Here is a 13,356-nt window from a genome sequence, read left to right as displayed (position 1 = left end):
TATTATTATTACTATTATTATTATTATTATTATTACTACCATTTAGATATGCATAATGATCACATTCATCATAGGGAATGTGCACCTGTACCCGATATAAAGAAGTTGTTTACCAAGGCCTACAATGCAGCTTCAGATCATTAATCTCTCCTTACTTCTTCTATTCTTGTGCAAAAATGACTTCTTCCTTTCATGATCATGTCTCCAGCTAAGCAGCTGTGTCAATCACTGAATCCTAAGCTTCCGCTTTCTCGCACTGTGCTTTCGTAATTCCAAACTATTTCACTAGTGTCTTACTCCTTCCCCTCTCTGATGACTCCCTTCCTTGGCATGTAAATACGAGCAAATTCTCTTCCATCTTTGAAAGACACAGAGACAAAACCAGCCTGCTCCTCACTGTAAAGCTGCCCTCTCAGTCTTTCCACTCCTCCATGCCACGAGGGCTAACCTTGCTCATAGTCTTTGTCAACTTTACCCGCTTCCTGCATTTCACTGCTGAACCCACCATGTAATCACCACCAGTCCCCCCAAACTATTCTTGCCAATGTGTCTATGACCAGTTATTTGCTAAAAACAAAAGCTTCTCTTCAGCCCCTTTCTCAGTTCCACTGGGATTTGCTCACCACACCCTGATCTTGAAACCCCTTTCCCTAGGTAGCAGACTCTACCCACTGTTGCTGTTCCAATCCACTCATGACTCTCTTTTAAATCAGCATTAGTACATACGAATTTCAAAAGCCTGTGTATGTAATAAATATATAGATAGTGTATATTTGTCAATTAAACAAATAAAGTAAAGCTACCAGTAATCCCTAGGATGGCATCCTTGGCCCAATTCTCAATGGAACCAATTTGCCCAACAGTCACCACACTGGTTAGAACAGGAATCTACTCACATGAACAGCTTCTTCTCAAGCATGAAGATCTCCCCAGCTGACACGCTGCTGAAACACTGAAAGACTGTCAGTGTGAAGAGCACTGAGGCTCTGCCAGGTGAAAACAAGAACAAGAACACCACAGTGAATTCACCAAACACCATCAGGCCGATTTTCTACCTGCAGAACTCTTTTCATGAAGAATATTACATTAAACAAATTATTTAAACTTTTCTTTACAAAAGCTGGAATTAGTCTGGTTACAAGTGAGAGGGGAGTCAGCACCCCATAGGCTCTCTCCTCCATCTCTGTCTCTACAGCTTAGCTGGACCCCTGTGAGTCCATAGTACAGCACATTTTAACATTTATGGTCTAGCTTGCTGTGAAATAAGTTTTGTGTTCCCCTAAAATTTATAAGTTGAAACAACAGTCCTTGGGAGGAAGGCTTTGGGAGCTAATTAGGTTTAGAAGAGGTCATGAGACTAAAGCTCCAAGATGAGATTAGTGTCCTTATGAGAGGAAGGAACGCCAGACTGTGTCATGAGACGGCATAGAGGGACGTGGCCATCTGCAGCCAGGACAGGGCCTTCACAGGAAGCTGATCCTGCTGGGTCAGAACCTTGACTATATTTTCTTTATCCTTTTATTAGCTGATAGACACTTAGTCTGATTCCTTGGTTTGGCTATTATGAACAGTGTTGCAATGAACATAGAAATGCACATAAACTGATTTCAAATATTTTGGGTAAATACACAGAAATGAGATGAATGAATTCAAGTATTTCAAGCCCCCATTTCGTAATTTTTTTAGCTATCACCTCAAACCTCCCGATAAAAGACAAAGGAGCTGCTGATAAAAGGCAAAGGATCTCAGAGTCTACAAAGGATTTAAACTCAGTTTCTTAGTTACACAGGTTAGAGAAATGGCAAAGAGAGTGCTGGGTCCTCAAAGAAGAGCACTAAACCGCTGCCTTCAAACGCTGAAGTACTGACATTCAACCCTAAAGAAAAAGTTTTTTAGAAATGGTTCCAGACGTGGCACTGAGACACTTCTCTCTAATCAAAATAATCAATCACTCCTTTCCCCACATGGCTTAGATAAATTACACACAGAGGCCACTTCCACACATTTCAAATTAGGTTTTTAAAAATGGTAGCAAACTAAATAAAAAAATACATATTAAAATAACTATTACTATGGGTCAATATAAGGGAGCCTAACTGTGTTCACTTAAATCATAGCCCTCTTTGCTTAACAGGGAGTTCACCAGTGGTTCCTAGGGTTTGTCAAAGTACAGTTGAAATCTGATGCCCACTGTTGTCAGTGAATTTATTACTATAGCTATGGAAACACAGTATGGCTGGCAATTTGTTTTCTCTCTATGATGGTATCTAGATGTCTGGGGGTCATAATACTGTGGCTTGCTCCTGAAAAATGAGAGCACTGGGCCAATGAGTTTGCAAATCCCATTACAGAACAAAACAGAAACATGAAATATGAAAAGACAAGGCAACAAAATGTCCCCAAAAGCTCACAATTCTCTACATATCATTTCAAGGGGTAATGAAAGGGAAAAAAATCATAAAATACACAGCAGATAGATTTGAAAGGCTACTAATGGGGATAAACCAGTTCATTAAGATACCTGGTGAATTTAAAGAAACTATAACTAATAACATAATGACCCTAATCAAACAAATTCTCAGTGAATCTAGAGAAGACACTGATAAACAGCTTGTGGAACTAAAAGGCGAGATGCAAAACATGAATGCTCAACACAGAAAAGAATGGGAATCATTAAGAAAGGTGCAAAACAGAAACCCAGCCTAAAAACACGATTGAAATAATGGGGAGAAGAAATGACCAATGTGAAGGCCAAGTGAATGAATTATAAAGATTAGAGCAGAAATTAAGGAAATGGAGACTAAAAATTAGTATAAAGAATCCATGAATCAAAGAGCTGGTTCTTTGAAAGAATAAACAAAATTGACAAACACTTAGTTAATGTTACCAAAAAAGAGGGGGGGACACAAATTAATGCAATTAGAAATGTAAAAGGTGAAAGCACAACAGACACTGCCGAAACTGAGAAAATTATTAGCAACTGTTTCTCAAACTTATATGCCATACAATTGGAGAACTCAGAAGAAATGGAGAGATTCCTAGATACATATGAACTGCCACAATTGAACCAAGAAGACTCAAAAATCCTGAATAGTCCAATAACAGGCAATAAAATTGAAGCAATAATAATTAAAAAAAAAAACAACTATGAACTAAGAAAAGTCCAAGGCTTTATAAATTCACTGACAAAGTCTATGAAGTTTCCAGGAAAGATCTAACACCAATACTCCTCAAACTTTCTAATGAAATCCAGAGATTAGGAGTACTTCCAAAATGACATTTGGAAGCCAATATTATCTTGAATCCAAAACCAGACAAAGGTCTAACCAAAAAAAGAGAACTACAAGCCAGTTTCTCTAATGAACACAGAAGCAAAAATCTTTAACAAGATACTGGCAAACAGATTACAACAAATCATCTAAAAGATCATACATCATGATGAAGTAGGCTTCATTCCAGAGACAGTTCAGTGCAAGCAAATCAATAAGTGTAATTCATCACATAAACAGAAGCAAAGACAAAAGAACACATGATCCATTCGTGATAAAAACCTGAAGAAAATAGGTATCTCAACATGAGGCAAGCCATTTATGACCAACCTACTGCTATCATTATATTAAACAGGGAAAAAAGAAAAGCCTTCCCTCTAAAATCAGGAACAAGACAAAGATGTCCATCATCACCATTTTTGCTCAACATTGTCCTCAAAACATTAGACAGAGAAATCAGCAAAAGAAATAAATAAAAGGGATACATACAGAAAAGGACAAAGTCAAACTATCATTATTTGCAAATGACACAATCCTTTACTTACAAATCCCAAAAGACTCCTACAATTCATAAATTCAGCAGTGTAGGAGGATATAAAATAAACACACAAAAATCAATAGCATTCCTATACAGTAATAATAAACATATAAACATACTGAAAAAGCAATTAGGAAAAAAATACCATTCACAATGGCATAAAAAAATTAAATACTGAGGTATTAACCTAACTAAGGAAGTGAAAGACCTCTACAGTGAAAATTACATTACCCTGAAAAAGAAAATCAAGAAGGATACCAGAAAATGGAAAGCTATCTCCGTTTCTGGATAGGCAGAACCAACATAATCAAAATGGCCATGTTTCCAAAACTGATAGATAGATTTAATATAATTCCAATCAATACCAGTGTCATTTCTCACACAGCTAGAGAAAGCAATCCTAAAATTTATATGGAATCAGAAGGGACTCAAAATAGCAAAAGCAATCGGTAGGTAACAAAAGCAAAACCAACGGAATCACAATCTCACACTTGAAGATATACTATAAAGCTACAGTGATTAAAACAGCATGGTACTGGCACAAAAACAGACATGTGGATTAATAGAACAGAAGAGTAAAAGAAGAAAAAACCCCAGGCACATACGCTATTGGAGCTTTGAACAAAGGACCCTGAAACACACACTGAAACAAGGGAGGAGAAGAGAATGGGGAAAAATTAAATATTATGTACAGGTACTTAAGAAATATTTACAGGTGCAAATTCCCTATGATAAATGTGATCATTAAATATGGCAAACCTAAACTAATAAAAATAAATAAATAAAGATACTAGAGGAAAGATAGCCTCTTTAATAAATGGTGCTGGGAAACTTGGATATCCATATGCAGAAGATTGCATCTAGACCTACACATCTCACCATATGCTAAACTAAAATGTAAATGGATCAAAGATATAAATGTTAAAACAGGAACAATATTCTACAAGATAAAATACGTACAATTCTTAAAGACATAAGGCATAGGCAACAACTTTCTGGACAGTATCCCAGTGGCATAAGAAATACTATCAAGAATCAACAAATGGGATCACATCAAATTAAAAATCTTCTGCACAGTGAAGGAAACAATCAACAGTGTGAAGAGACAATCTACAGTATGTGAAAAAATTTTATCAGCCATTCCAAGGACATTAGCACTACCATCAGGAATATATAAAGATCTCAAAAAATTTAGGCTCCTCAAAATAAAAGACCCAATCAAAAAATGAGCAACCAAAATGATCAGGCATTTCACAGCAGTACAAATGGCCAATAAGCACATGAGAAAATACTGACCATCACTGACCATTAGAAAAACAAATACAAATATAAAAACAGTGAGATACCATCTTATCTCAGAAAGAAGGGCTGTCATCAAAAAGTCTAATAATTACAGGGCCAGGGATATAGCTCAGTGGCATAAGCACCTGCCTGGGAAGTGCAAGGTCCTGAGTTTGATACCTGGTACCAAAAAAAAAAAGTCTAATAATTAAAAATGCTGGAAAGGATATGTGGGAAAAAGAACTTTTCCAGGTTGTTGATGAGAATTTAAGCTACTTTGACCACTATAAAAATCATGTACAAAGGCCTCAAAAAACTAAAAATAGAAATTCTAATGATCTAGCATAGCAGTTGATTGATTGTGTCAATTTGAGAAGTTTAGAAGCTTAACTAAATCAGCTCAGCAATTCTACACCTTAGGGTGTACAGGAACTATCCTAGGGTGGCTCATCACTCAGATGATATAAAAGGGAAATGAGGAAGGACAGAGGGGCTTCCATTCTTCGGAGGAGCGCATCTTTGCCTTCAGCTTGGATGTCATCTCCTGGCTTCTAGTGCAGACTCTTTAGCTTCTGCCTTGGATCCTTCAGCCTTCTAGCATAGACTCATCAACCTTCTGTTGTAGACCCATCGGCCTTCTAATATGGCTTGTACTGAACACTGCAGTGAACTCCAGACCTTAGACTGAATCCTTCCATCTCCAGTGTGCAGATACTCTTTGTACGCTTCCACATCCGACTCTGTGGCTGACCATCGTAAGCTAATCTTGTAATTTCTCATACATTTGCATATCTTATGTTATATCTGTTTCTCTAGTAAAACCCAACTGATACACTTAGTCATCCCTCTTTTAAGTATCCTTCTTCCCAAAAGAGTTAAAATCACCATATTAGAAGGATACATACCCACATTTATAGCAGCACAATTTATGACAGCTAGATCTTTGAAACACATATACGTCCATTAACACATGAATGGATAAGGAAAATGTGGTATGTATACATGATGAAGTACTACACTGCCATAAAGAAAGATAAACTTGAGGCATTCATAGGTAAAGGGGAGGCAACCCGAAAATATGTTAAATGAAGTAAGTCAGGCACACAAGCTCAAATATCAGCTGGTTTGTCTTACATGAGCAATAGAAAATATATACATATAAATATATACATGAAGAACAAAATAGAAGAGAAATAGGAAATAAATTCAAATACCTCCTCACTTATTTCATTGTTTTAAAAATATTTTAATATATACACTGATTTGTTTCACTTATACTACTAGTTTATCTTAGATCACTGAAAAGTTTTGCTACTATTTCTTTTTTCTAAGAATCTTTTTGGTCCCTATCTTATGAGTAACTACATCAAAGATAATGACACACAGTGTATTAACTATTGTTATTTTCTTATTATTTTGTTATGAAATTTAGTTTTATTTTTTCATAAAATAAAATAAAGTTAATGCCCAATTTCTCCAACAAAACATTTGCAGAAAAAACTAAAGCTCTTCTTTTTTTTCTCTGGGTTTTTTGGTAAGACCTTAAATGTCTTAATTTCCACTTGGTCTTAAAATTCTTGTTGATGATACGTTTCTCTAATGTTTTTTTCAATTCTCACTTCTACCACAATACACATCGTCTAGATCCTGAGGTGTAGGCTGTGCTGGGTGAGAAAAGGACATTCATACAGGGCACAAACCAAGTGCTACAGGTTTGCAAACAATCCAGGGGTCTCAGCTTGCACAGAAAGGTAAAAAAATGGCAAAACTCTGGAAAATAACTGCAATAATCATCTCAATATAATTATATTATATTATATTATATTATAGCAATCTGATTCAATACATACAAAATTTTATTTGCATTGAGTGAAGAATTGGCTTTTATGCTTATCTTCTTTTAAAAACAGCCTTTTGTAGAAATCAAAATAGATCAACATGATCTTCTACAACTTCCCTTAGGCATAAAAATGCAACATCTACCACTCTGACTGCCAGAATGTCAATCACAGCCCAGAGTCTGGCAAAGAGCAGTTCTCCATACATGAATTAGAGGACTTAGAGGTGCATGATGTTTGCAAGCAACTATGTACGGAGCACAGTACAGCCATCTAAAAGTCTCATCATGAAACAAGGCATATTAAACTGAAACAAGTTAAGAATCACAAAACAGACTAAAAGTACTATCCATAAAACTGGAAAAGCTGAGTTCCACCCACCTCTGCTATCCCACATCAAACAAATCAAAAAACTTCAGGGAAACTGTCTCACACGCAACAAAATAAAAAAATAGATGAACTGAACAACATCAAATTTAAAAACACTGGGCGCAAGAGGGGAAAAAAGTTTAAAAACATTTATTCTTTGAAGGCACTACCAACAAAGTGATAAAAAGTCCATAAGATGAGAGAAAACATTTGCAAATATTGTATTGGTCAAGGTATTAATATGTAGAAGTATAAAGAATTCCAACTCAATAACAGTAACAACAACAATAACAAAATACATATTTTAAATGGGCAAATGATTTATACAGAAATTCCACCAAAGATCTAATGAATCTCTATTATTAAAAAAAAAAAAAAAGTACTGCGAGAGGATGTGCAGAAACTGGGATTCTTGTGTCCCACTGTTGAGAATGTAAAGTGGCACAGCTGCTATGGAAGACATGACTGCCATCCGGTGCAACAATTCTACCTCTGCCCACGTACCTCACAGAACTGACAGCAAGCGTTCAAATAAACATTTGTATACTCATAGCATTATTATTGAAATTAGCCAAAAGGCAGAAGCAACACGAATTTTCATCATCTGATGAGCAGATAAACAAAATGTAGTACACACATGTCATAGAATATTTATTCAGACTTAAAACACTAAGATATCCTGACACATGCTATAACTTGGATGACTCGTGAGGACATTATGCTATAGGAATTAAGGCAGTCACAAAACCAAACCAAAATAAAACAAAAGAAAAAATAAATACTCTATTCTATGTCATTATTTATGATGTCCCTAGAGTAATCAAATTCAGAGACAGAAAGAATGACATTAGCCAGGGATTGGGAGAGGTGGGTGCGGTGTGTTACTGATTAATGTTCATGAAGGGTCTACTTGGGAAGGTGAAGTTCTAGAATTGCACAGTGGTAACTGTGCATAATATGAATACACTTTATGTCACTAAGCCCTACACTTAAGAATGGCTAGAAGCACAGAAATTATGTTGTATGTACTTTAATCAAAGTATGTATGTACTTTCCCCAAAGTAAAAACACTGCATATTTACATACATGTGAAAAAAGTAACTCTTCATTCAGTTTCAATGTACTAACTTATCCTAACCCCTCAATAAAATAGTGATATTTACCCAGACTTGTCCTAAATTCAAATCCCCAATGGATGCTCACAATTTTGAACAAAGTATCAGTATTTTTCCCAAAAGATAAAAACTTACTTACCTATTCTGGATTCCAGTACATTCATTATTTAGTCCAAGAAAAATAGAGCTCGAAATCATTCCTACTGCAATTATTAACAACAGCTTTTTAAAAATGAAAATGAAAAAGCAGTTTTAATTAAAGGTAAAAATTTTTACACAGATTGAAACTTTTACATATTCTATTAAAACTTTTACATAATCTATATGGATACATGTGAAATATCTCCATTGAAATAAACACTTTAAATGATTTTCCAGAGTCCCTGGGAGAATATAAAACACTGAGCATTATAAGTCTGCTTCATAAATTAAATTGAAAATGAAGTTATCTGTTGCTGGAGGATCTGAATGAACACAGTGCAGGGCCAGGGATATAGCTTAGCGGCACAGCTCCTTGGCTGGCAAGCGCAAGGTCCTGTGAACTCCCAGGGAGTTCAACTCCCAGTACCAAAAAAAAAAGGAAGAACACAGTGCAGACTACTGGAAAATCTAAGGTTCTTTCCACTGTCCCGTCTAGTATTGCTGGCTCAGGGCCAGTTCAGCCACTGGACCCACAAATGCTACACTTCTCTGGAGAAGTCATTTTAAAAATAAAATAAAGTCCATGTGCCTAACAGTTTTGATTTGAAGTAAATTCATAACTTTTCTGACAGTAAACATGTAGTTTTATACTTCAAAAAGTTCACAAACAAGATATCTTATGCTTATCATTAGAAATAAATACCATTTCAGGGCTGGGAATGTAGCTCCTGGGCAGAATACCTGTTTGTCATGTGCAAGACCCTGGGATCAATGCAAATTGAATTCTACAGCACTGCAAATTGAATAAAAATTACAATTTTTAAAGCACACAAGAAATTTCTAACAAGGAAATTTTGCATAAGAAGTAGGAGTGAGGAGTGAGGTGGGCCCCATCTATCCAACCTATGGGGCGTCCCTGCCTATATGAGAAAGTGTCACCACAGCATCCAGCCACCTTTTTGGGGGCACCCAAGTGCTTCCATTATCTGCTTCTCCATCACTGCTTCTCCATCAACCTCAGCCAGGAAGGCTGTGGTCCTCATGGCCAGTGGAGCTGCTGCTGTTTGGTATCCTCACCTGTCTTCACATACTCAGTCTGTGTGGAGAGCTCCCGAGGCGACGGGACAAACATCACTTTTGATTTGAGGATAAAAACTGTCTTAAGGATTCTTCAATTAGCAAGGATTACATTATGATATAATTTTTGAGGAAACCTACTAAAATTATTCATGGGCTGAATACAAAGGTAAGAAAATGGTAATCTAAAGGACACAAAATATTCTGATATATATCTTGGAAACTTCAAAGTTAAAAAATACTCAATACTAATATAAAGACATGAAGTAATTTGTGAAGGGTATATTTGGGGAAAAGCAAGCCAAAGTAAAAACAGAATGAAGATCTATAAAGACCAGTTTGTGAAAAACTTTATCTGCAAAGGACATTATTGTAATGTTTCACTTACAAGATGTCCTTAAATCCCTTTGCTTAGAGGAGAAAAACCTCCTTTACCATGGCATATTTTTACTACCCTCAAAATATACTCTACTGCAGCAGACCTAAAGTACACATGACTATCAGCAGGCAGCATGCACATATATATAAGAGTCTGTAGTTTCACAGAGCTTAAGTTTTAAGACTACTTGGTCTTTTAAACTAGACATTCTGCATTCCTTTTTTTTTTTTCCAATTTTTTGCATCCAAACTTGAGAACTTCTCCTATCAAAGTCACTGTTACTATCATGAAGTCTACTACAGGCTTCAAAGTTCTACAATTTTTAGTTGGTTTTCCAACCTTGAAAAATGATGAATCCCATGACATTCTACTTTTATAAGACGCATCCATATTACACTGTCTTGCATAAGGAATAGGAAAACCACTAGGTAAAAGAAATGCTGAACAACAGAGTAAATGACATCATTTAGGAGATGTGGGAATCTGGTATCCAGCATGTTTTCAACCCAAGGATCACTGTAAAATATGTTCTGAGTGATTTTTCTAGCTTTCGCTAAAAAAATATGAATCCTAAAAATACAGTAGTTCATGGTCATAATCTCAGCACTTTGAAGCCGAGGAGGCTGGAAAAATGAGTTTGAGACCAACCTGATGTAACCTGGATTACACAGGGAGACACTGTCTCAAAAAAAAAGAGTAAGAACCCATTGTAGTTTGTCATATGCTGGTAGAAATGATGACAGTGAGAGATTAACGCTAAAGTTTTCCAAATTAATTTGATCAGAAAACCCTTAACACATTAAAAATGAACACTACATTTTCCTATACAGATAATCCAATCATTCCAAGAGCTTCCTAATAGAATTTCTAAGTACAGGCTAAGTCTGTTTCATGTAAATAACTAGTTCAAGCCATAAGACAATAGATATAATATTTATTGGCAGGAAATCATAAAATATTTAGTAATTCTACATTCAAAACTTAGATTTAAAAATATACACAGGCTTAAAAGTTATGGTGTATTTGCAAGTCAGTAAACTGCTGCCCATGGGCAATGAGGGACAGCCAACTATTTTTGTTCTGTCTAGAGTTAAAATGGCTTTTATGCTTTTTAATGTTAGAACAAAAATGTACAGAATAATATTTCTTGCAACATGAAATTCATTTGAAATTTAAATGTCATTGTTAATAAGTGGTTTGGGGGGGGGAGTACTAGGAATCGAACTCAGGACCTCATGCTTGCCAGGCAGGCACTGTGCTGCTGAGGTACATCCCTGACTCCCATTAATACAGTTTTATTGAAATAAAGACATGTTCATTTGTTTATATATTAGTTCTGGCTTTCACACTAAAATAGCAAGGTACACTACCTGAGATGAATCCCATAAAAGGCCTGTGAACCCTAAAATATTTACTATGTAGTCTGTTATGAAAAAGGGATTGTTGCTGGGCGTGGTGGCACATGCCTGTAATCCCAGCACTTGGGAGGCTGAGGCAGGAAGATTGTTGCGAGTTCAAGGCCAGCATGGGCTACAAAGTGAGCTCAAGGCCAGCCTGAACTCCATAGCAAGATCCTGTCCCAAGAAGAAAAAAAAAAGAAAATGAAAAAGGGGGATTGTTTACTAGTAAGCTAACCATTCAGTATTTACAAATCTGAGTAAGAGTCGTTTTACTAAGCTCAGGGAGATAAAAGGTCTTAACCTTATTTCACAGACTTCTGCTTCTCTGAACTTTGCTGTGTTCCTTATGTGGAAATAAGCTCACTGGTGAGGCAAGGAGGCTGCACATAATTCCTGAAGGCACTGGGCCTGGTGGTTGCATCATAGGGAAGCCTAGAATCAAACCACTCACAGTCCAGGGGTATTGAAGTACGTGTTTTTCAATCATGCCCTGCTTAGAATTACCACATATGTGACTTAGATAAGACACTTATAAAATGCTTCTACAGGGAAATAAGAAAAACCTAGTGCATAAATTACAAAAATCAACTCATTACATCATCTCACTGTTCAACAATGGGTAACCCTGGTTGACGGATTTAATACTTATGACTTGTTGCCAAATGGCATCAAATCTCTTCCAAAGAATAAAATTTTGTCCTTGATTGACAGGACACAAAAGTACCCACATTCTCACAGAAATGCCTAATCACAATAACCACAAGCATTTGGAGTAACTGACAGTATGACTTAAACAGGGACACAGGCTCTAGATACATTTGGAAACTGACAAACTTCAAAATAAGAAAGTTATGGTGCATAAGTCCACAGTATTTCACTAGAACTAACATACTATTAGAATTCAATAGAAACTCAATGACTGATGATAAAAATAACAATCCCGAAGAAATCTAAAATAATTTCTTTATAGATGATGGAAAACGAGGTGCAAGAACTAGTGATCTGTGACATAGGTATGACAGCTACTCATGACAGTCAAGTTATTGATGTAGGACTGCCAAAGAAACTAGTCAAGCACACTTCTGGGTATGTCTGGAGGTGTTTCCAGAGACAGTTAGACCACGAAGGCAGTAAATTCATCAGTGGACTAACCCATTCAAGAGATCGTAATTTGATGTTAGTATTGAAAGGCAATGGAAACAGACTGGGCCTGGTTGGAGGGTTTGATCTTGGCTGCTATATATATTCCCTGGCTCCTTCTTCAAGGTTCTTTTCTTTTCTCTTTGTCTCCAGGTTGCCATTTGACCCTTCATCTGTGACTTTTGCCTTACTTCAGGCCCAAAGTAACAGAACCAACTGATCTAAAACCTCTGTAAGAGTTCTCTAGGAGCGGCAGGGCTCCTGGGTCCGAGTTTGTGCTGGACGCATACCACCACGATTCCCAGCTGAAACACGCGCACAGAGCCAGGTAGGCCCCATCCAATTCCGGAGGCCAGGACGCAAGAACAAAGACCCCGTGGACATTACAGACTGAGTTGCTAGGCGCAGGGAGGCCCAGGGGACGGGCGGGGCGAGCAGGCTCTCAGAGCCAGCTGAGCAGGCTCCCCCAGCCCCCCACGCCTTGCACCCAGACAGCGAGTTCTCCGGGAGCGGCAGGGCTCCTGGGTCCGAGTTTGTGCTGGACGCATGCCACCACGATTCCGAGCTGAAACGCGCGCACAGAGCCAGGTAGGCCCCATCCAATCCCGGAGAGAAGGACGCGAGAACAAAGACCCCGCAGACATTACAGACTGAGTCGCTGTGGTGGCAGAGAGGAGATCCTGACTGAGTGGCCCAGGGACCTCTCCAGCTGAGGGCTGGGCGAGCAGGCTCTCTGAGCCAGGCGAGCAGACTCTCTGAGCCCCATGCACCCTGCCCTAAGAGAGCAAGTACTCCAGGAGCTGCAGGGC

The 13,356-nt window shown here is 37.5% G+C and overlaps 1 protein-coding gene across 2 annotated transcripts in view; it reads right to left on the bottom strand.

The window, feature by feature from the left end:
• Positions 1-13,356, bottom strand: part of LOC102022559 (ATP-binding cassette sub-family G member 2-like) — a 169,970-nt gene that overhangs the window by 21,336 nt on the left and 135,278 nt on the right. For both annotated transcript variants that reach the window (XM_005374296.2, XM_005374297.1), the window contains exons 9-10: positions 8,550-8,632; positions 897-986 (exon numbers count right to left, since the gene is read on the bottom strand). In XM_005374296.2, the coding sequence (XP_005374353.1) occupies positions 897-986; positions 8,550-8,632 (173 nt within the window). The remainder of the gene's footprint in view (positions 1-896; positions 987-8,549; positions 8,633-13,356) is intronic.

Source organism: Chinchilla lanigera, unplaced genomic scaffold (assembly GCF_000276665.1).
Source record: "Chinchilla lanigera isolate Chin_1 unplaced genomic scaffold, ChiLan1.0 scaffold00004, whole genome shotgun sequence".
NCBI lineage: Eukaryota > Metazoa > Chordata > Mammalia > Rodentia > Chinchillidae > Chinchilla > Chinchilla lanigera.
Note: the sequence above shows the minus strand (reverse complement) of the source record. Positions and strands in the feature narration are given on the sequence as shown.